This window comes from Pelobates fuscus, chromosome 4 (assembly GCF_036172605.1).
Source record: "Pelobates fuscus isolate aPelFus1 chromosome 4, aPelFus1.pri, whole genome shotgun sequence".
NCBI classification, from domain to species: Eukaryota; Metazoa; Chordata; class Amphibia; order Anura; family Pelobatidae; genus Pelobates; species Pelobates fuscus.
Genome location: NC_086320.1, coordinates 236496857 through 236519923, shown reverse-complemented (window position 1 = coordinate 236519923; position 23067 = coordinate 236496857). Strand labels below are relative to the sequence as shown.

At 39.4% G+C, this 23067-nt stretch overlaps 1 protein-coding gene across 2 annotated transcripts in view; it reads left to right on the top strand.

Moving 5' to 3' along the window:
* The window catches only part of PDCD6IP (programmed cell death 6 interacting protein), a 92346-nt gene that overhangs the window by 27904 nt on the left and 41375 nt on the right, over positions 1-23067 (top strand). The window contains exons 2-8 of one of the 2 annotated variants that reach the window (XM_063451962.1): positions 2217-2271; positions 2427-2496; positions 10533-10660; positions 12241-12394; positions 14194-14294; positions 16644-16775; positions 20797-21019. In XM_063451962.1, the coding sequence (XP_063308032.1) occupies positions 2217-2271; positions 2427-2496; positions 10533-10660; positions 12241-12394; positions 14194-14294; positions 16644-16775; positions 20797-21019 (863 nt within the window). The remainder of the gene's footprint in view (positions 1-2216; positions 2272-2426; positions 2497-10532; positions 10661-12240; positions 12395-14193; positions 14295-16643; positions 16776-20796; positions 21020-23067) is intronic. The other variant, XM_063451963.1, reaches the window with a different exon arrangement.

Genomic DNA, 23067 nt, shown 5'->3' with positions numbered 1-23067 from the left:
ACTCGAGTCAATAAGTTTTCCCATTTTTGGGGGGTAAAATTAGGGGCCTCGGCTTATATTCGAGTCGGCTTATACTCGAGTATATACGGTAATTTTAATTCCTGGGCTGCTATATGGTCTCAAAGGCAACATAGGCCCAGCAAACCAATCTGGCAAATTTCAATGTGCAAACATGGAAAAGGGGAAAGCCCTACATTTGACCCCTGTAAGTTTGCAAAAGCCCTTAAAACCTGTACATTTGGGGGAGATGTTGCTGAACACATATTGGGAGTTTCTTTGTCAGTAACACATAAACGGAACTAAAAATCCATGCCTAAAGTACAATGTGAGAGGAAAAATAACACAAAATAACGACTATACAAAAGTTTGACAATGGCTGGTGGTAGAATTAGTGCATGGAAAGTGTTAAAATACCACCATTTGAAATACCCTAGGGTGTCTACTTTTCAAAAATATATGGTTTGATGGGAGTAAATTATATTGTCCGGCTTCAAAAATGGCCTTAATGGGGCATGGGTGCATGATGACTAACTGTGAAAATTCCAAGTTGGAAAACTGGAATGTGCACCCTCCAAATAAGGTCTTTTAGCCCCTAGAGAACCCGACACACCTATACATGGGTGGTATCCCTGTACTCAGGAGATGATGCTGAATACATATTTGGGTGTTCGTTGGCAGTAACCCTTAACGTTCTCAGTACATATATTCTTAAATTGCTTTGTGTCTCAAAAAAATCACCAATTATATATAAATATGTCACGACTAGTAATGTGGTCCAGCACGCAGAAACTATGTAAACATATACATAAGTAAGAAAAGGAAAATAATAGGATAGAGCGTAAACCGGACCTTAGAATGGCCGGACTAATACGCTAGAGACAGAGAATGGTCAAGGAAGCCAGAAAATACTCAATACCGATTAAACAAGCCAAGTCAGGGAAACCAGAGATCAGAATAACCAGGGAAACGCCAAGGATCAGGATACCAGGAAATCAGAAACACAGAATTAGCACTTTCAGGAAACCAGGAAACTGAAACCACGACATGGCAAAGTAATGGGGAAAGCTAGGGGTTTAAATACCCCTCTCTAGGCTATGATTGGTCAGAGGGCGACCTCTGACCCCAAAACGTGCGTTGACGTCGTGACGTCACGCACACGTTAGTATAGTTTTCGGGGGCGGAGCTACTCTTAGGCGCGACCACGTGGTCGGCGCCATGTTTGATTCGGGCGTGATGCCCGGAAGAACGGAAGGAGCGGTTCCCGGCTCGCCGACGAGCAGGTAAGCTCGTGTTGTCGGCGTGGCCGTGCTGGTCGGGCACGGCCGTGAGGCTCGGCGGGCCGGTAACCGCAACAATATATTTTTTTTAATTTGGCATGGATTGGTGGTAAAATGGCTGCATGACAAGATTCAAAATACCCCAGGTTTAATACCTTAGGTTGTCTTCTTTTAAAAATTATATACATGTGAAGGGTTATTCAGGGATTCCTGACAGATATCAGTGTTACAAAATTGGTTTGGAAATAGCAAAGTGCTACTTGTGCTTATAGCCCTATAACTTTCCAAAAAAAACTAAGAACATGTAAACATTGGGCATTTCTAAACTCAGGGCAAAATTTAAAAACTATTTAGCACGGGTGTTTTTTGGCAGTTGTAGATGCGTAACAAATTTTGGGGGTCAAAGTTCGAAAAAGTGTGTTTTTTTTATTTGTTAATCATATTTTATAAAACAAAATTTATACAAAAATTAAGATATTATGAAAATAAGGGTATCTTTAGAAAGACCATTTAATGGCGAGAAAAGCAGTATATAATAGGTGTGGGTACAGTAAATGAGTAAGAGGAAAATTACAGCTAAACACACACACACACACACCACAGAAATGTAAAAAGAGCCCTGGTCCCAACAGTAAGAAAATTGAAAAACAGCCTGGTCACTATGGGGTTAAATGATCTGCACTATTTGTTGTCTGATGTACTCTCTGAGGTTTTTCCTGCAAACATGCTATGAATATGAATGAGAGGTTTGGTGGAACCCACTGATATGTATCAATGAGAAATTAAACATTTGTGGTATACTAACAACTTCTCAAAATTTAATTTGCTTAACGTTTTACATATACCACTTTTATTGGTTTTATTTCATACAAGGAACCTCAAGGAAGTTGTATTTCTTTCTTTTTTCGTGACCCTAAATATACTTCATTTATTTTCTAGGTATTATGACCAGCTATGTTCAGTAGAGCCAAAGTTCCCGTTTACAGAAAGTCAGGTACAGTTAACAGTAATTTTTGTAATACAAGATGTCATTAAATGTGATCATTAATTCCATATACAAGCAACTCTGAAATTATGCTTTATGGCTGTGTTTATGGCATGTATTTACAAATAAGGTATTTATTTATTTGTTTTCTGCAAATATTTCAGCTATGTCTAACTTTTACATGGAAAGATGCCTTTGATAAAGGATCAATATTTGGAGGATCTGTGAAACTTGGTAAGTTCATATTCAATTTGAGTAATAAGAAAATAGCTGAATTTGCATACTTTAATATTGTTTCTTGTATGCAAAGTACAGTGGCGCCTCGGTTAACGTAATTTTCGAATTACAAATGAAAATCCATTGAAAATAATGCCTTGGTTTACAAGTTTTTTTCGCAATACAAAGCAAGTTTCCCCAGGATGCATTGCACTTGGGAGGTTTATAGCGCCGCCCTCTGCATGCTGGAGCCTGTGGGTTTCACGTGGCGTTGAGTGTGGAGGCGTTGGAGCGGCTTTTGCATCAGGTTTTGGAGCCATTCTGGAAATTGTTTGCAGTTGTTTGGGGACTTTTTGGTGCATTTCTCAAGCTGTGGAAAGGTAGGGAGCTGAGCTTTGTCGTTTGCATGCCTTTTATTGTGTGTTCTTCATTGTGGGTTGGTTTCCATGCTAGCTCATTTTGACTTTTTTTCTGACCTCCAGAACAGATTAATTAGTTTTCAATGCATTCCTATGGGAAACCGCGTTTCGGTTTACAAATTGTTCGCAATAAGAAACGTCCTGGAGAACGCATTAAATTTGGTCCCACTGTATAAAATTTATACACACACCAAAAGAGTTGAGTGGGGGGGGGGTGGGGAAGGGAAGTGTGGATGAAAACCTCTTCCAGATGAAGTAAGTGAATAGTTAAAACATTGCTAAACACAAATACAGACACCAGTCAAGCCATAAGACTTGCTTTTCCCACATAAATCTCACTACTGCATGGGATTCTGGGTAGGCATATGCAAATAAGCTCAACAAAGAACAACATTTTTGCCTCGTAATTCCACTTTATACATGGATTCCTTGGAGTATGTTGTAGCGGGACCGCTGCCTCTTTGTGAATTGCTGTATTCTATTCTGTGTGTTTCCCTGTTATTTTCGTATGTATGTGCCTGCTCTCCGTTCTGGAAGTCCTACATGAAGGCAATACATTCACCTCTCGAACGGGGACCACCCCGACAACTCATTTAGAATGTTGGTTCGCACCTCGTAATGAGGTGTCAAAACCACAAACCGCAAGGAAAGCCTTGGCGCGTGCCTCCCCTGGGTGGCGACCCGTTCGTTAAACGAACGCCGCCCAGGGGGAGCATTTGCAGATTGCTTCCTACCTCATTTGGTTCCCGAACGAGGACCTCCCCAGTGCCCCTTGGAGTGTTCGCACTAATCAATTAGAATGTTGGCAACTTGCAACATAAGTGTGAAACCGCAAGGGAAGTAATTAATGAGCGCTTCTCTGGGTGGCTGCCATTTGTATAGCCGAGCGGCGGCCAGGGGGAGCATTCGTGTCATGAAAGGAGACTCTTCCCTTGCCTGGTTTCACCCAGGGACCCTGCGAAAGGAGGCTGTTCATTGCGGTTTCCATTCTGGGGGTCCCTGAGATTGGTGTGGACACTCTTTGGGGACAATGGCGGTTTGGTGGGCTTTCTGTAACTGGGAGTCCAGGAGGCGGGAGCTCTTCCGCGCTGGGGCTCCCAGGTAAAGAGGCTCATGGGAGGAAGACTCCTGGTCACTGGAGGTGGGAAACCCTCAGGATGGATGGCGGGAACAGGGGACAAAGGGACTGGAGTTCCCTTTCCGTCAGGAGACACCTGGGAGGGGGAGGCCAATAAAGTGTTGTTGTACCCCCAGGACTGTGTGTCCTCCGGTTACTGGGTGGGAACAGGGTCTCTCTGTATTTTAAATGACTTCCTTTTAGGAGAGGACGTGGCTGAGCAAGGACAACCAGCTGGGTTGCTAGCAGGCCCGCTACATAAGTGTCTGCTGTATACAACAGCTTTGAAACACAACTCAGGAAGAGGAGCAAAGCCAGTGAACCACTCATGGACAGCTGTTTCGTTAATGCAACTCCTCAGCATGAGTTTGGTTCCAAGGAATCCATGTATAAAGTGGAATTATGAGGCAAAAATGTGGTTCTTTGTTGAGCACCTTTGCATACACCTTCCCAGAATCCCTTGCAGTAGCAAGAGCACTGTTAAAGTGAATTACTGTGGGAAAAGCAAGTCTTATGACTTGACTTGTGTGTGTATTTGTGTTTAGCAATGTAATACATAGATATCTATAATGTGGCAGACCGACCGTAAAACCTTATTCCCTGGAACTGTTTTGGGCTTGGGACCATGCGTGCGGTTGGTCAAATTATGACTTCCAGGAAATTCCTGAACCGATCTGGGTGGTTTTTGGATATGTTGGTCACCCATATCTGGGCTATCAGGGGATGTTACGTTTGTGGGGGTTTTGTGTGTTTAAAGGTATTTTGGAGTTTTGTAAAAAAAAAAAAAAAAAATCTGTGCCTGGAGATAATTGAGTTTACTGTTCCTGACTCCATTATCTCTCAGGCACAGGGGATGGATTGACCTATTTTGTATGGGAGTGTCCTGGACCTGAGAGCCAATGTAATCGTGTGTATGTTTTTACATGGAGACCTGCATATAAGGCCAGTTGTGGCTGCCAATAAATGCGTTCCAGTATACCCTCCACACACAGCCTCATCTCGTGCTTGTAGGGGAAAGCTATACCAGCTATAATCCTTGTTCTTTGTATTGCTATAATCACTAGCTCTTGTATACCAGCTATAATCACTAGCTCTTCCCTGTTATTTTCGTATGTATGTGCCTGCTCCCCGTTCTGGAGGTCCTACATGAAGGTAATGCATTCACCTGCTCTCTTGGAGGAAAGGTCTTCTCACTGGGAGCTGGATCCAGGTGTTTGTCCAGGGTGAGAAGGGACTGCGAGACCCCAGCCAAGCTGCAGTGGCTAAGGGGCTACGGTGCTTATGGTACTCGGCGACAACTAGGAAGCCACGATTGGCGGAGGCAATATATTACACAATATATATAGAGTAGATTGGATTAGCTGTATTACTCCAGTAGACAAGATGCCAAAATACCATAGTATTGCAGTATGCACTGATACCTTTTTTTTATTGGACTAACATAATATTTCAAAGACAAGCTTTCAAGAGTTTTTCTCTATTCTTCAGGTCTGAGGCAATACTGATCAATCTGAAAGAGTTTTACACTTAAGACAACTGATGTTGGAGAAGGGAAGGGAGGGTATGAGTGGGGTGTCATAAATAGCAGAAGATATGCCTGAAAATGAAAGGTGCAGGTTGGCTGAGAATAGCCAGAAAAAAATAACCCCCACAAAAAAAATATGCAGCATAGCAGGGCATGCAACTATATAGCTGCATATATGATGTATGTATATAAATTGATCTAATAAACATGAAGCGAGAATATTGAAAAAGAAGTATATAAGACATTAAGATGTGCGTTTATAAAATGTTTTGATAGTGTGTGAGAGAGCCAGAGTCTACATTAAGTCCTTTATTTCTGGTGTTAAAATGTGTGATCATTTTCATCTCAAATGTCTTTCGTTCATGAGAGTGTTTGAAATTTGATTTGAGAACTTTAATCCTGAGGTTTTTGATGGAATGACCAGTCTGGGTGAAGTGATGACCAACAGGGGTACAATATCCATTTTCCTTGTAGTTCTTGATTGAGTGTCTGTGTAGATTCATTCTGAGGTGCAGCTTAAGGCCAGTTTCTCCAATGTACCAGCCTTTGTCCACACACTGTATCCTGTACACCACATTCACAGATGTGCATGAATATGATCCCTTATATGTGTGTACAGACACACTAATGATTCAGCACTCTCATCTACTAAATAGCAACCTCAAATCTCACAGATTTTATTAGTAGTTTTTTTTTTTTTTACCTAATCTAGGCAAAAATAATGTGGGTTTAGTTACAGTATATGATTATATATTGCATAAGCCTGCCACAAGGTCAATGTACGTAATGTACATCAGGTTGTTAGAGTAGGCCCTGCCAAAGATGGAATACATTAACGTTGTGGCAGGCTTATGCAATGTATGATCATATACTGTCACTAAACCCCCATTATTTTTGCCTCTGTGAGATGTTTAACCCCATGTCATGATTCACTTTTATTCCAGAAGTGTGGTCCTTAAGGGGTTAAAAAACAAACCAAAAAAACCTAATAAAATGTGTGAGCTTTTAGTGGATGAGTGAGTGCACTACATCTTGTGTATGGTATGAATTGGCCCCTGCAGTACCACATTTATGCATTTTCAGGTGAGGGCAGTCCCTTATTTGTGTGTGTGTGTGTGTGTATGTATGTGTGTGTATATATATATATATATATATATATATATATATATATTTTGGCCTGACGCGACTGCTAAATCACTGTCAACATAAAAATAGGTCTAAACATTGACTGGAATGTAATCGAGGCTTTAAAGCGCAGTGTAAGGACCAAATCACTTCAGCTTAGTGAAGTGATTTTGGGGCATCCATGCTCCTCTTGGGTTTCTGAAGAATTAAAGGGACACTAGAGCAACTACAGCTTATTGCATTTGTTCTGGTGAATAGAATCATTCCTTTCAGGCTTTTTGCTGTAAACACTCTTTCCAGAGAAATTGCAGTGTTTACATTACAGCCTAGTGATAACTCCACTGGCCACTCATTAGATGGCTGCAAGAGGTTCTTCCTTAAGCAGTCCTGCCTAGTGTGGAGACACTGCCATTCAGTGTGTCCACCCTCTGCATGCAGACACTGAACTTTCCAAGACACTGATCTCTCTTCATAGAGATGCATTGATTCAATGTATCTCTATGAGGAGATGCTGATTGGCCAGGTCTGTGTTTAACTTGTGTTGGCTCTGCCCCTGATCTGCTTCATTCAGTCTCAGCCAATCCTATGGCCCACTTCTGCTAATATCAGCAGACAGTGGCAGAGCCAGCAGCTGCAGACTTGAATGCAAGTAAGATTTTACTATATTTAGGGTGGCAAGGGAGGGGGCTAGAGGGGTTAGATGGTGGTTTTAACACTATAGGGTCAAAAATATGTTTGTGTTCTTGACCCGATAGTGCTCCTTTAAACTAGTTGACATTTTTCAATACCCATGTCATTAGTGACAGTCTGTCTGAATTCACACCTGTAGTGGTTATCATTCCATTCATCCAGCCACTAGGAGCTTTATATTAAAAATGATTTACGTTTGGCATCAGCATGCCAATGTCAGATGCTGCTTATCCAGTACTTCTCATCGAGAAGCAGGGGAATGGTGGACCGCAGTAATTACCCAAATTTTCTCAGCCTTTGACTGGGTCCACAAAACAATGCATTGTTACACTAGGAGGAGGAGTTAACCCTGCAATGTAAATATTACAGTTTATGAAAACTGCAATATTTACAGTTGCAGGGTTAAGGGTAGTGGTGGTCTGGGTGCCTGGAGTGTCCCTTTAACCCCTTAACGCTGTTACGGCGTTCTATGCCGTCCCGCATTTAAATTGCTTTAAACGGCTTTGAGCACCTGGAGGGCCATGTGATCGCTCTCTAAAAAATAATTAAAATATTGAAACAAAATGTAATATAAATTATATATTCATATGTCATTTCATTCTAACTGTCTTTTGTTATTAATATATATTATATATTGGTAACAAAATACACTTAGAATGATATTTATTGGTAACAAAATACACTTAGAATGACATTCTATATATATCTATATATAAAATACAAATAACCGCATATAAATAAATATATATATATTTACATAAAAGATTACATTAGTATACACGCAGAATTTAAATACCTATAAATGCATATATATTAAAATTCTACGTGTATATTTAAATAATCTTTTAACATAATTATGTGATTTGATTAATTAAAATTTGATTGACATGCCTGACAACACAGGGAGAAAGTGCAGAGAATTTAATTTGCAAGCACTATATTTGACCCTGTAATTCTCCAAGACACCATAAAACTTGTACATAGGGGTACTGTTTTACTTGGGAGACTTCGCTGAACTCAAATATTAGTGTTTCAAACTGGTAAATTGTATTATTGATATTTTAAGTAAAAGTGAAGTTTTTTGCATTTTTTTTACAAACGAACTGCACTTTTATGGACTATATTATTGTTGTAATATGTTTTACTGTTTTAAAACACTAATATTTGTGTTTAGTGAAGTCTCCTGAGAATAACAGTACCCCCCATGTACAGGTTTTATGGTGTTTTGGAAAGTTAGAGAGTCACATATAAGGCTTGCATTTCATTTTTTTGACATTGAAATTTGCCAGATTGGTTATGTTGCATTTAAGAGCGTATGGTAGCCCAGGAATGAGAATTACCCCCATGATGGCATACCATTTGCAAAAGTAGACAACCCGAGGTATTGCAAGTGGGGTATGTCCAGTCTTTCTTAGTAGCCACTTAGTCACAAACACTGGCCAAATATTCGTTTTTTGCTTTTTTCACACAAAAACAAATATGAACGCTAACTTTGGCCAGTGCTTGTGGCTACTAAAAAAGACTAAACATACCCCACTTTCAATACCTTGGCTTGTCTACTTTTTTCAAATGGTATGCCATTGTGAGGGTAATTCTCATTCCTGGGCTACCACACCGTCTCAAAGGTAACATTACTAATCTGGCAAATTTCTGTTTGAAAATGGAACGTTCTATATTTGACCCTGTAACTTTCCAAAACACCATAAAACCTGTTGATGGGGAGTACTGCTGTACTTGTGAGACATCGCTGATTACAAATATGTGCATTTATTTGCAGTAAAACGCAATACCGTTGCAGTAAAACGGTATTATGACATTAACAGCTAAAATGTCAGACGGAAATACAAATTTAAAAAAAATCTTATTTTCAATTTTTTTTTTTACATTTTATTCATAATAAATTGTTCCATATATATAGTTAATGATAAAGCCCTGTTTCTCCTGAACAAAATTATATATAATAAGTGTGGGTGCACTTAATGTGACAGCGGCGAATTACGGTTGAACAGACATACAGCGCAAATTCCAGTTTTTGTTTACGTTTTGTTTTGATCAGAACGTGTACTATTGACTCCGTCCTGAAGGGGTTAACCAGTCTGGCGAATTTCAGTTTGAAAAAACGGAAAAATGTAACATGCTATATTTGACCCTGTAACTTCCCAAAACACCCATAAATCCTGTACATAAGGGGTACTTACTGTTTTACACATGAGACATCGCTGAATAAAAATGTGTATTTATTGCAGTAAAAGCAAACCGTATTATGACATTCACAGTTAAAATGCCATGTAGAACTAAAAAAATAACATTTATTTTCTCCCATTTTTTTTAGGTTTTATTCATATTAAATAGTTTCATTGCTAAATATTTGATGATAAATGAAAGCTCTGTTTCCCCTGAATAAAATAATTTATAATAAGTGTGGGTGCACTTAATATGAAAGAGATGAATTACGGTTGAACAGACATATAGTCAAATTCCAGATTTTTTTACGTTTTGGGTTGATCAAAAGTGTACGTTTGGCTCAGTCCTTAAGGGGTTAAAGGAGTACATTTGATGGACTTGTCAACATAAATAACAATGCCTCCTCCTCTCTTTGCTCTGTTATTTCTAAAACATGAATAACCCTGTATTGCAATTGCGGAGTGATGATGTACCTTAAAGGGACACTCCAGGCACCCAGACCACTTGTGCCCATTGGAGTGCAGGGTGCCAACTCCTACTACTCTTAACACTGCAAGTGTAATTATTGCAGTTTTTTATAAACTGCAATAATTACCTTGCATGGTTAACTCCACCTCAAGTGTTCACCCCTTCAGCAACTGGGGATCAGGGGGTGGGAGCGAGAGGTAATCTGCTGTGCCAGGAAAACGTGCTGTTTTTCTGGCACTGGAGTTTCCTTTTAATTCTGTACTAGAAGAAATATAGCTTTCTCAGTAATTTCACATAGTCTAGAGTTCTGCACCAGTTTTTAGAATGCTAAATGCTTTACTGTAGTCCCTTTCCTCTTCTCTTCTAAATCACGTCATTACTTATAACCCCATACATTTTTACATTTAGATACATTAGAGATGATTATTTCTTATTAGCTCACATTAATGCTTAATTTTTATAAATGCTGTTTTCATTCATAGATAAATAGAAATGTGATAACTATTCTTGTTTGCTCTCTTTTTAGCCCTTCCTAGTTTAGGGTATGAGAAGACATGTGTTCTCTTCAATATCGGTGCTTTGGCTAGCCAGATTGCAACGGAACAGAATCTTGATAATGACGAAGCATTAAAAACAGCTTCCAGGTTTTATCAGGTATGGAAACCCAATCTTTTGGTTTTGTGTACTTCCTTTATTTAAGGTAACAAGGCTATGACTAGAACCCCAACCTTTGACAAATTGTGTCAACCTAAAGTTTACACATAACAAAAAGTAAAAATAAAGGGGTGCTTTTAAATAACATGGCAATTATGTGGTGGTTATGTATTTCATCAGTACCTTATTTAGTGTACCAGAGTATAGTTTGTATATGTTGTCTTTTTATGTTTGAGTATAAATATAAAGTAGGGGTAAAATTTTTCAAGATTGTCTGTCTGTGGTAGCTTGTAGACTTGTGCACAAATGCTATTCACCTGTGCTGAATGAATCAAATTCCTGTTAGTCACTGGATGATATGTGATATGCCGGTGATATGCCGGTATTTGATTAATTCAGCACAGGTGAATGGGATTTGTGCACAAGTCTAGTAACTTTCATGTATGGATAAATGTTTGTATTAATAATATCCCCAAATTTTATAGTGTCACGTATAACTAGTATTATAACCTGTTTAAATGGTAACTATAACATCTCTAGCATTGATGTTATGCAATTAATCCCTCCCTTCTATAATAGAACCCCTTATTTCCCCTGCAGTTTACCTGTCTTTTCCCAATTCTCATCCCACATTCTGTTGTCAGTTAAGGAACATTAAAGGAACACTAGGCACCCCTACCACTTCAGCTTATTAAAGTGGTGTGACTGCAGTGCCCCTGTCCCATTAACCCAGGGTTAACTCCATCTCCATCTCGTCTACCAGACGGCCACTAGAGTCACTTTTGGGTCGTTGGTCGCCTGACACTGGACTACCTCACACTCTGCATAAGGAAATCAAGCGTTGGCTAAAACTACATAAGAAAGCATTAGGGAGGGGAGGGCTTGAGCGAGGGGGCACTATAGGGTACTATAGTGCTAGTAATACAACTTTGTATTCCTAGCACTATAGTTTCCATTTAACCTTATCAAAGCCGCCCACTTACATTTCTTTAAGACATGGAGTTACACAGAACAAACTTGCAGATATGGACAAACACTGATGTGCTTACTGCACATAGGCATACATTCACACATGATATAAATACAGTCATATAAATCCGATCACATATATACTACACTCAGTCAACAGAGGCATAATAGAGCAAACCTTTATCCACACCCATACACACCTAAACAAGAAGTGCAACCCACAAATAGGTTCATAATAAACATAAGGATTTTACATTCATTGATTGCAAAAACTGTTTTGATTATAATTCCTTGCATCATGTAGATTCAGTATAGTTTTAAATTAGTGGGCAATTTTATTACAAATAAAATCTGTTAAAGGGAAACAAAGTGGTCTGGGTGTTGTGCCACTGTCCCCCTTAGTCCTGCATTGTAAATCATTGCAGTTTTTGAGAAACCACAATGATTACATTGCCAGGGAGCTAGGGACCAGAGGGAACTGTAGTGTTAGGGATACAACTTGTCAGTATGTGTAAAGGGATTAATAATTAAAACTTTTAGTGTCTTTACTAGTGTTAAATTAGTGAATTAATGTTTGTATGTTTTCCTAATAGTATGGTTTCTCTTCACAGCTTGCTAGTGGAGCATTTGGTCACATCAAGGATACAGTTTTGTCTTCTTTAAACCGTGATCCTACTGTTGATATATCTCCAGACACTGTTGGGACACTCAGTCTAATAATGCTTGCTCAAGCCCAAGAGGTGTTTTTCTTAAAAGCTACAAGAGGTATTTATATCATGGAAAATGTATGTGCTGCTCTTTAGTTAGTATAGAATTTTATTTTCTCATGTCCTTTTCTTTGTGGAAGAAAATTAAAAATATATATATATTTTAGTGCAGTGTGCTAGATGTAGCTTAGACATAAAATAGCTATACGCATAAACAAGTGTATAAGTATTTCTTAAAGGCACACTCCACTGCATAAATACAAAAACAAATAAAACACAACTGTTAAGTAGATATACACCAAATAAAAGATACATGCATTTAATTATGCATTTTTGAAAATTGATTTATTGATTGATTACACTCTGCACTCTCTGCCTGCCCAGCAGCCCCACTAGACCCCAGGTAAGAAACCAAGCCTGTATGGCTGTGTGTGTGTGTGGCTATGGCTGTGTGTGTGTGGCTATGGCTGTGTGTGTGTGGCTATGGCTGTGTGTGTGTGGCTATGGCTGTGTGTGTGTGGCTATGGCTGTGTGTGTGTGGCTATGGCTGTGTGTGTGTGGCTATGGCTGTGTGTGTGTGGCTATGGCTGTGTGTGTGTGGCTATGGCTGTGTGTGTGTGGCTATGGCTGTGTGTGTGTGGCTATGGCTGTGTGTGTGTGGCTATGGCTGTGTGTGTGTGGCTATGGCTGTGTGTGTGTGGCTATGGCTGTGTGTGTGTGGCTATGGCTGTGTGTGTGTGGCTATGGCTGTGTGTGTGTGGCTATGGCTGTGTGTGTGTGGCTATGGCTGTGTGTGTGTGGCTATGGCTGTGTGTGTGTGGCTATGGCTATGTGTGTGTGTGTGTGTGGCGCTATGGCTATGTGTGTGTGTGTGTGTGGCTATGGCTGTGTGTGTGTGTGTGTGGCTATGGCTGTGGCTGTGTGTGTGTGGCTATGGCTGTGGCTGTGTGTGTGTGTGGCGCTATGGCTATGTGTGTGTGTGTGTGTGGCGCTATGGCTATGTGTGTGTGTGTGGCGCTATGGCTATGTGTGTGTGTGTGTGGCGCTATGGCTATGTGTGTGTGTGTGGCGCTATGGCTATGTGTGTGTGTGTGTGTGGCGCTATGGCTATGTGTGTGTGTGTGTGTGTGGCGCTATGGCTATGTGTGTGTGTGTGTGTGTGTGTGTGGCTGTGGCTGTGTGTGTGGCTGTGGCTGTGTGTGTGGCTATGGCTGTGTGTGTGTGTGGCTGTGGCTGTGTGTGTGGCTATGGCTGTGTGTGTGTGGCTGTGGCTGGCTGTGGCTGTGTGTGTGTGTGTGTGTGTGGCTATGGCTGTGTGTGTGTGGCTATGGCTGTGTGTGTGTGTGTGTGGCTATGGCTGTGTGTGTGTGTGTGTGTGGCTATGGCTGTGTGGCTATGGCTGTGTGTGTGTGTGGCTATGGCAGAGGGTGCACTCTTGACAAATACAGCACTTCTGCAAGCTAAAATGCTTTGATTTTGAATTGTTCTTTTTATATAATCTGAATTTTATAGTTGTTTTTTGAGACTTTTATTTATTTTTAAGCAAGTTGTTTTGGGTAACAGAATATCCCTTTCCTTTTGACACAAGTGTTGTATGGTCAGTGAGGCCATGGATTGGCAACTTGGGACATTTTTAATTATTAGTGGATAGATCAAGAAAAATACATATGATACCTACATGTTCACCAAAAGTGTGAAACTAATCTTATTTTTATTTTTTTACTTTTGTTCATGCGTATTAAACATAGGAATTGTAATGTACACTATTTGTGCAACTCTATATGTCAGCCTGTTCATGCAAGTTATTGTTAATTTAGTAACACAAATTACACAAACACTTGATTATTTCTACTACAGATAAAATGAAAGATGCTTTGATTGCCAAATTGGCTAACCAAGCTGCTGATTACTATGGGGATGCTTTTAAACAGTGTCAGAACAAGGATACATTACCAAAGGTCAGTATGACTAATGTTCCTTTTTAAGATTTTTTTTTCTTTTTCTAAATATATTACTATTTATTTACACAATGCGAAAGTCATAATTTACATAATAAACTAATACAGTTAATGAACAACAAAATCCAATCTTCACAGTGAAACTTTATTGTCAAGTCAAGGATTCAGGGATATTGCATGGTTCATAACAATATATCACTCTCGTTTGAAGCCTCCCGAGCTATGAGCATATTGATAAGCTGTAAAAAGGGAAATTCCACTTTAGGGAATACTCGTTAGATGTAGAGCAGTGTGCAAAGAGTAAAAGAGATAAAATCCTTCTGAACTGGAATGATAAAGACAACAAAAATCATATAGCATAGTAATGGCAGTGGAGACCAGGAAGGTTTGTGGAGAAAAGGCAAAAGGAAATTGTGATAAAGTGTGTGGAAGGGAAAATGGGTAACATGTGTAATAACTGTCTGAAAGGTTTGTGATTTTAGTGAAAACTTGATTAAAAATAGTTTGATAGAAATTATAGACATAATTGGGGTTCACTAGTTAATTTAAGTAATCCTGACACGCTGGTGCTTTTTTAATTTTTTTTTAAGTGAGAACATTCACTTTTTTATTTACTTTATCATCAAGATTAATTATATTTTAAATATATATTTACCTTTTCTCCAGAGCTGTTGATGCTGCCATGATCTTGAGTTTGTGTGTATTACAGTATTGCCTCCTGCTTCTACACAATTGAGCATGCACATGAAAAGTATTTAGTGGGACGTTACTGGTAATTGATCAATGAAAGATAGACGTGCAGTACATGACTTGAAACATCTTACTTTTTGTTAATTGAGTACTCAAGTCTGCTTATTTAAAGAAAAAAATAAATTCAAGATCATAAAACTACTATAAAACACATATTAAAGTGTTGTTGTTTTTTTCATACATAAGGAATATATAACAACATATGGGAATGTCTAACATAATGACAAACGGATAATATAAATTTATATAAAAACAAGAGTGGGCAATCTACCTACTCTCTCCCAAATAGTTTCTCACAGCAAATCATTTGACCTTTGAAAATTGTTGCACATTTGGCTGCTAAGCTATTGAACCTTGCTCTTGTTTAGTAAATGTATTGATCAAATGGTGGTACTTGGCACTGCTGAGTGAAAGCAACTGCACAGTATCATTGGTAATCCCATAGTCATGTTAAAGGACCACTATAGTGCCGAGAAAACAAACTCGTTTTCCTGGCACTATAGTGCCCTCAGGGTCCCACTCTCGTGGTGCTGAGGGGGGAGGGAAGGGGTTTATCGCTTACCTCTTTTCCAGCGCCGGGCTCCCTCAGTGCTGGGGACTCTCCTCCCTCTTCTTCCGTCATAAGCTGAATGCGCATGCGCGGCATTCAGCCAGTCCATAGGAAAGCATTCTCAATGCTTCCTATGGACCCTGGCGTCTTCTCACTGTGAAAATCACAGTGAGAAGCGCCTCTAGTGGCTGTCAATGAGACAGCCACTAGAGGCTGGATTAACCCTATTGCAAACATAGTAGTTTCTTTTAAACTGCCATGTTTACAGCAAAAAGGGTTTAACCTAGATGGACCTGGCACCCAGACCACTTCATTAAACTGAAGTGGTCTGGGTGCCTATAGTGGTCCTTTAAATATTTCAAAAAGTATATATAAAGTAGCAGAGTCATAGAGTAGTAAATAAAACCCCTTGTTTCGCTTAATATAGAGTTTCCCCATTAACTATATAATGAAGAGGCAGACATGTAAAATAAACAAGTATACAGATGGGTATACTTTACCACTATATGCCAATTGTCTTTATGCCTATCCCGTATATTTTATTCTTATTTGTGGAATGCTATAAAAGATTCAGTTCTGACGTTCTTGCTGTGAAATAGCTTTAGGTGATTGGACAATTTTAAAATAATTTTTTATAATAAATAAAATGACAAACAGGTCGAACTGCTTGGCTTTTTAATGGTTTGATATTCACCTTGTAAATTCTCTGCTTTTAAATCACAAGCCTTGTCTTGGTTATTTATGCTTTCATATTTCTTGGTCTTCTTGGTGCATGCTCTCTTTTATTAGTAGTCTCTTGGGAATACTAACTGGATTGAATTAAATGAGTGAAAAAATAACATCCTTCTGTATGTTGCTTGTTTTCAATGCCTTTGATAATTTCTTCACATTTAATTCAACCTTTTTCTAACTAAAAGTCATTTTTCTAATGGTTTAACCTATCTAAGTGGTTGGTGCACGGTTCTAATCTACTTTCTTCCCCCTTTATCTTTCTTGACCTCCCTTGTGTCTGTTGCTGTTTTTGTGTGGTTGGACTCTCCCCTGGTCAGTATTTCTATTTCCAGGAGGTGATCCCTGTCCTGGCTGCCAAGCACTGCATAATGCAAGCCCATGCTGAATATCACCAGTCAGTCCTGGCAAAGCAGCAAAAGAAATTTGGTGAAGAAATTGGGAGGTTACAGGCAAGTATTTTAAATGTTTGTTTTTCCTTGTAAAGTACTCCCATGTTTAAGATTGTGTGATTTCCAGTTGACTGAAAATTTCATAACCCCTTGTAAATTGTGTGAACCATTTTTTTTTTTCCCCCTAAAGTAAATTTTGTAAATACATAGTGGTTGTCTTTCCAAGAATAAATTAATTATTCACTCAAATGATAACGGAATATTTAAAATTTAGGTCCACATGCCACAGGGAGAAATAGTTTTGAAAGTTTGAAGGCATATCCAATTTTCCCACAAATAGGTAGGGGAAAAAAAATCATCTTTGATTCCAAAATGGCCATCCGATATCTCCTTGTGTAGTGCTAAAGATTGCGTATCCATGGCAAGATTTATTGATTACACAGAAACACATGTGGTTGGTTTTAGGGCAGGAATTTTATTACCAAAGGGTTAGCAGGATTAACAGAAATAGCATCTGTTGCAACAATGCAGTTTGTCCCAGCAATCCTGGAAAATCATGCAATATGGAATATGCATAAAGGCATAGTATGTAATAAGGATTCAGAAGATATTCCTAAACCACTTTAGTCAGGCTCTCTACGCATTGCGCAAGGTTTCTGTTTCTCTCTCTTGAGAAGAGATCATGATGTACCATGACCACTACATCATGTTTTAATGGCTATGGTTCTTTGAGTGTGTCTTTAAGTTTAGATCTTTGAGCTAGAGCTGCAACCAACATTTGTGTCATAAAGGGCAATTATTATTATTTTTATGTTATTTATATAGTGCCATCAAATTCCGCAGAGCTTTAGTCGGTGGATGAACAGACATGTAGTTGTAATCAGACAAGTCGGACATACAGGAACAGAGGGGTTGAGGGCCCTGCTCAATGAGCTTACATGCTAGAGGGAGTGGGGTAAAGTCACACAAAAGGTAAGGGTAGTATTAGAATGACAGGTTGCAAGCGAGGAATCAGTTGGGAGCTATTACAGTTTAATTGATACGCTTTTATGAAGAAGTGGGTTAGATGCTCACCCAGTGGAGACTGGCTGAGCATCTAACGGAGGAGGGAAGTGAGTTCCAAAGGAACGGTGCAGCCCTGGAGAAGTCTTGAAGGCGAGCATCGGAGGTGGGAGTACGGACCGAAGATGGACGCAAGTCTTCAGCAGAGCATAAGGGCCTAGATGGGGCATACTTGTGTATTAGTGAAGATAGATAGGTGGTAGCAGCAATCTATCTGAACAAGTGGACAGCCTACCCTGTGTCTACAAAAACGACAGTTTGTCAGACAAACTCCTAGAAGAAAAATAATATATAAAAAGCTTTGATAGTTCTAGGTATCCCAATTGTTTCACAGGTCACTCTGAACCCGAAATAGCAAGGGACACCAGGTACTGCTTCTTCCAATACAGATCACAGAAGCACTTTAGTTCTATCCTGAAAATTAAGAAGATAGTCCCATTGTCATGCCCTTGGGCCACAGCAATTATTTAATTTCAAGAAACCGTACCTGGGCACAAAAAATAAATAAAAAACAAGTTGACATCCATAATGCTGTGAACTTGCAATACAAACCAACAGAATAACTCCCAACACAAAACTATATTACTTTAAAATCTCTTTCAATAAAAGAGCAATCAAAGAAGTATCCCGAAGCAAAATAACTTGGACGAGTAACTCCCAAGATGCATAACTAAACATTACAATCCACAGAAATCACTTAAAATAACACTCCAGACACATTAACAATTTCAGCTCAATAAGACTGTGATGGGATTTCTGGGCACCATCTTACCTTAAGGGATTAATCGATCTATAAAAGCACGCATCCCCCAGGGTTTTGTGTCTCCATCTTCTGCCCTCCCTTAAATGCTGAAGCCTTGTACTTGACATTGCTTATAGTCTGAGTGCATCAACTGACATTCTCAGCCCAACACCGGTCTTCAGTTGAGAAATATGCTTTAGAATAGAAACAACGCCCTGTCCAAAGCTTATGTGTTGAAATTGGGATCAGAAGAGGAGACAAAGGGACCTGGAGGATGGGCTTTGTCTGGTGTCCAGACCCTACAGACACCATAACTTAATTAAGATGACATTTTTACGGCCCCCGGACTGTTGCTTTTAAAATATTTAGCAATCCTAGCTGGAAACTTTTAATTTTGCATTCACTGCACTGCCCATTCCGCACTCCGGTACTTCAAGATCTAATATGGATAGTACCCTGGAAGAAGTCGGATCTCTGTACAGCTCCACTAGTAACAGGTGTGCAAAATCTGGTAAAATAAATTAATAGATTCAAAGACTCCAAACAATAGTATTCTGTATCTGTTCACAAACACTATGGCTTTCCTTTAAGAAGAAAAAGAATAATTGTCACATAAGTGATTTTCCAAACTTGTCTATTTTGGCTTACAGCTTAATTTGCTTACAGTTTACCATTAATCACTTGTTAGTAAGTGAACCCATGTTTTAGATAAACTACTAGAACTGATAAAGTCAATAATGATTAAAGTCAATAAAAATGGTTCATATTGGAAATTTGTTGTTGGAAGATAAGCTAGAAGCTAGAAGCTATACATGTATAATCGTAGAGTTATTCTGTATATAATCACAGTATACCTCATAGGTAATAACCAGTGGTAAATTAAACAGGGCATTATTTAATGCAATCCAGCAAAAATATGTTTAAAACATCAAAGAAGTGATTTTAGATTTTTTTATTTAAAGGGACCTATAGTCACCAGAAGAACTGCTTATTGAATTTGTTCTGGTGAGTAGAATAGTTACCTTCAGGCGTTTTGATGTAAACACGGTCTTTTCAGAGAAAATACATTACAGCCTAGTGATAACTTCACTGGCCACTCCTCAGATGGCTGTTAGAGATCCTTCCTGGGTCATGGCTGCCTAAAATGCATCCAAACATTCAGTGTCTCCTCCCTCTGCATGCAGACCCTAAACTTTCCTCATAGAGATTAATTGATTCAATTAATCTCTATGAGGAGATTCTGATTGGCCAGGGCTGTGTTTCTATTGTGCTTTCTCTACCTCTGATCTGCCTCCTTGTCAGTCTCAGCCAATCCTATGGAGAAGCATTGTGATTTGCTCAACCATCACTTCTGGTGATGTCAGAGGAAGTTCACAGGCAGAGGCAGCAGCTTCAGACTTGAATACAATTAAGATTTTACTATCCAAATGGGGCTAAATAGTAGTTTTAACACTATAGGGTCAGGGATACATGTTTGTGTTCCTGAACCTATAGTGCTCCTTTAAAGAATGTGTTTGTGGATTCCATTGCACTTTTGTACCCCTCCCACCACCAATTGATATAGTACTCCTTTATAAAGAATGTGTATTTAATGTTGCAATGAAAGAAACACCATAACCTCTCTGAAACTCATTGTAGTGGTTATAGTACTATGATTCAATGAGGCACTGTTCTACTAACCTACCTTGGAGTGGTTTGGCATAAACCAGGGTTCTCCCTTGCTTGTTAACCCAACCCCAGCACTCTTAGCCTGTCTTTGCCGTCTAATGTGGACAGATTTACATTTGTTAAAGAGTGAAGTGTAATTTGTACATGATCAGTATGGCTGTGGAGAGAGGAACTGGCAGTTGGTGCTGGGGAGAACCCCCTTCTGTATTAAATCTCTCAGATGGTTTGACAAAACAGAGGGACAGTGCACTGAAGCTTATGGTGATTTGAGTGTTCCTTAATTAGAATTTAAAAAATATATATTTCAAATAAACATTTCAACAAGGGCACTCCAGCACCATAACTGCCTATTATGAGGGTTACAGTGCAATAATAAATCTTTGAGTGCTGTTCTTTCACACTCACTCTTATACTGCAATCCAATTTCTGTTTGGTGGAGTATAGTCTCACTTCTGCATTATCATTTCAAAACCAAAGTCTCTCTCCTTTCAAAACCATACCAAGAAGCTGTAGTTGTTGTGGGGCTAAAGTGTCATGTTACGCTTGTAATGACATTAAAATATATATATATATCTATTTATCTATTTTTTCTCCCCAATTCTTTTGTAGCATGCCTCTGATTTGGTGAAGACTGTAGCTTCCCGCTATGATGAGTATGTTAATGTAAAAGACTTGGCTGATAAAGTCAACCGTGCACTTACAGCTGCCAAGAAGGACAATGATTTCATTTATCATGATAAAGTTCCAGATTTGAAAGAACTTGAAGCAATTGGAAAAGCTTCTATTGTGAAACCAACACCTGTTGTGATTCCTCTCAGCCAGAAATACAGTGGTGGGCCTTTTGTGATTTACTTGTATGCTCTGTATATTGTTGTTGTAATACTTAATACGGAGTTTGTAATTATGGTAATATGTGCACAATGCAGTTTTTCTTTCCCTCTCCTTTTCTTCCCTTCACTGCTTTTCTCTTTGAAGGGAGGGGGGAAATTAAGATTTTTTTTTTTTTTTTTTTTTTTTACCTCTGATGAACCATAGGGAAGGATTCTTACATTTATCAATAGCTGCTTATCACTCAAAGTGCCTAAGGACTAAAAAAATAATAATAATAATAAATACTTACTGTTAAGACCTGCAGTGGTTGCTTGCCATCTGACCTCGGTCTTCCAGTAGATCCTTTAGCGTAGTCCTTTTTAGTTTCTCATACTGCTGGGCCATTAACTAGTTGTCTTTCCGTGTTCCATTCAATCCCGTCGCTGCCACCAGTTGTTAAGACCTGCAGTGGTTATGGTACTGCAGTCTTCTATTCCTTTCCCAACAGCTGAGCCTAAGTGATTATAGCTACAGCAGGGAGTAGAGGAATAGTAGAGATTAATACAGCTTCCAAAATGATTCTTCCCAGCAAATAGAATATTCCCCAAACATGAGCCCAGACTTCATGAAGGGTGTAACAGAACTGACCTTTATTGAAACAGGCTGGCTTTTATGAGACATCCTCCTGCAAGAGTACCTCCCACAGCAAACAAATACATTAACCAATCGTTATACAGTATTTCACTAATACACGCCTTCCCTCTGCCTGGAAGATATTGAGATAAGTTAAGGAATAAATCCATTATCTCCAGGCAAAGGGCACACATTTTTCCCAAAAGTTAGAACACCCCTTTCCCCACAAGGTATCCCCACAAAATAGCCCTGATCTGAGGGACAAGCATATCCAAATTTCACCCAGATCGGTTCAGGGGTTCTTGAAAAGTGTGGAAGTCATGTTTTACCGACCACACACGAGGCTCCTGCCCAAAACAGTTCCACGAATTCAGCGTGTGCGGTCGGTCAATTGGGAAAAAGGTGAAAAGCGAGCAAAATACCGAATAGATCCTCCTGGCTCATAGCAGCAATTGTTCCCATTGTCTGCACGAACATAACTTCCGAATGCCGCTCTTCTGGCTGTTTGGTAAGTGGGAGAAGCTGGTGTTCGGTAGTTTTCAGCGGTGGTTCGTGAGGTCGAGTGTCCAATTTTAGTTCCAGACACTCGACGACCAAGTCCCGCTGACTCCCCTCGTGCGATCAAGATGGCCGCCGTTTTCTTTTCCACGTGGCGTTCGGCTATACGAACAGCGGCCACCCAGGGAACACTTAATCAACGGTACTTTTGAACTTAAGAAGCCAGGAGGGTGGTCGGTGTTCGGTAGTTTCAAACTGCGGAACTAATAACCAATATTTATACAGCAAAATGGAGAAAACACACGAATATAGAAGAAAATGTTGAAATAAAGTCCATTTTCTTCACACTTACCTCTGTATCTCAGGCAATCCAATGTTTTCCTATTCGGAAAGCATTGGTAGATTAGTGTGCATGTGCGTAAGTTCATCGAGCAGCACCAATTATATGGTCTCTATTAAACCATCTGTTTGAAATTGTGTTTTACACTGCTTTTTTGTCGGAAGCACCTCTAGTGGCTGTTATTGTGACAGCCACTAGCCACATGTTAACCATGGAATGTAACCATTGCCGTCCCTACAGAAAACATGCTTGACATTTTTGATTCTTGATTGTACTGGGAGTTGGAATCCCTGTGAATACAAATGATAGAAGTTTCCTTTGTAATGACATACTTAAAACTTGCTTGAAATCTGAATGGAGACCTACAGAAAGTCAAGAAAATTGAATTGTCTGTCGTGCTATCTTGGAATCTGTTTGTTTAGGGTTGTGATACTATGCTTGTAATCTCTTGTGTTCAAGTGCCCCCCTGGCAGGATCAGCTCAGTTGCTCCATTGTGTTCTGTGGGTGACCAGAAGTTGATCTGCAAGGCATGTTTTCACACATCATCTAAGTTTACAGTTTGATGTTTTTGTGTGTGTGTCAAGGTTTGGTCGGGAAG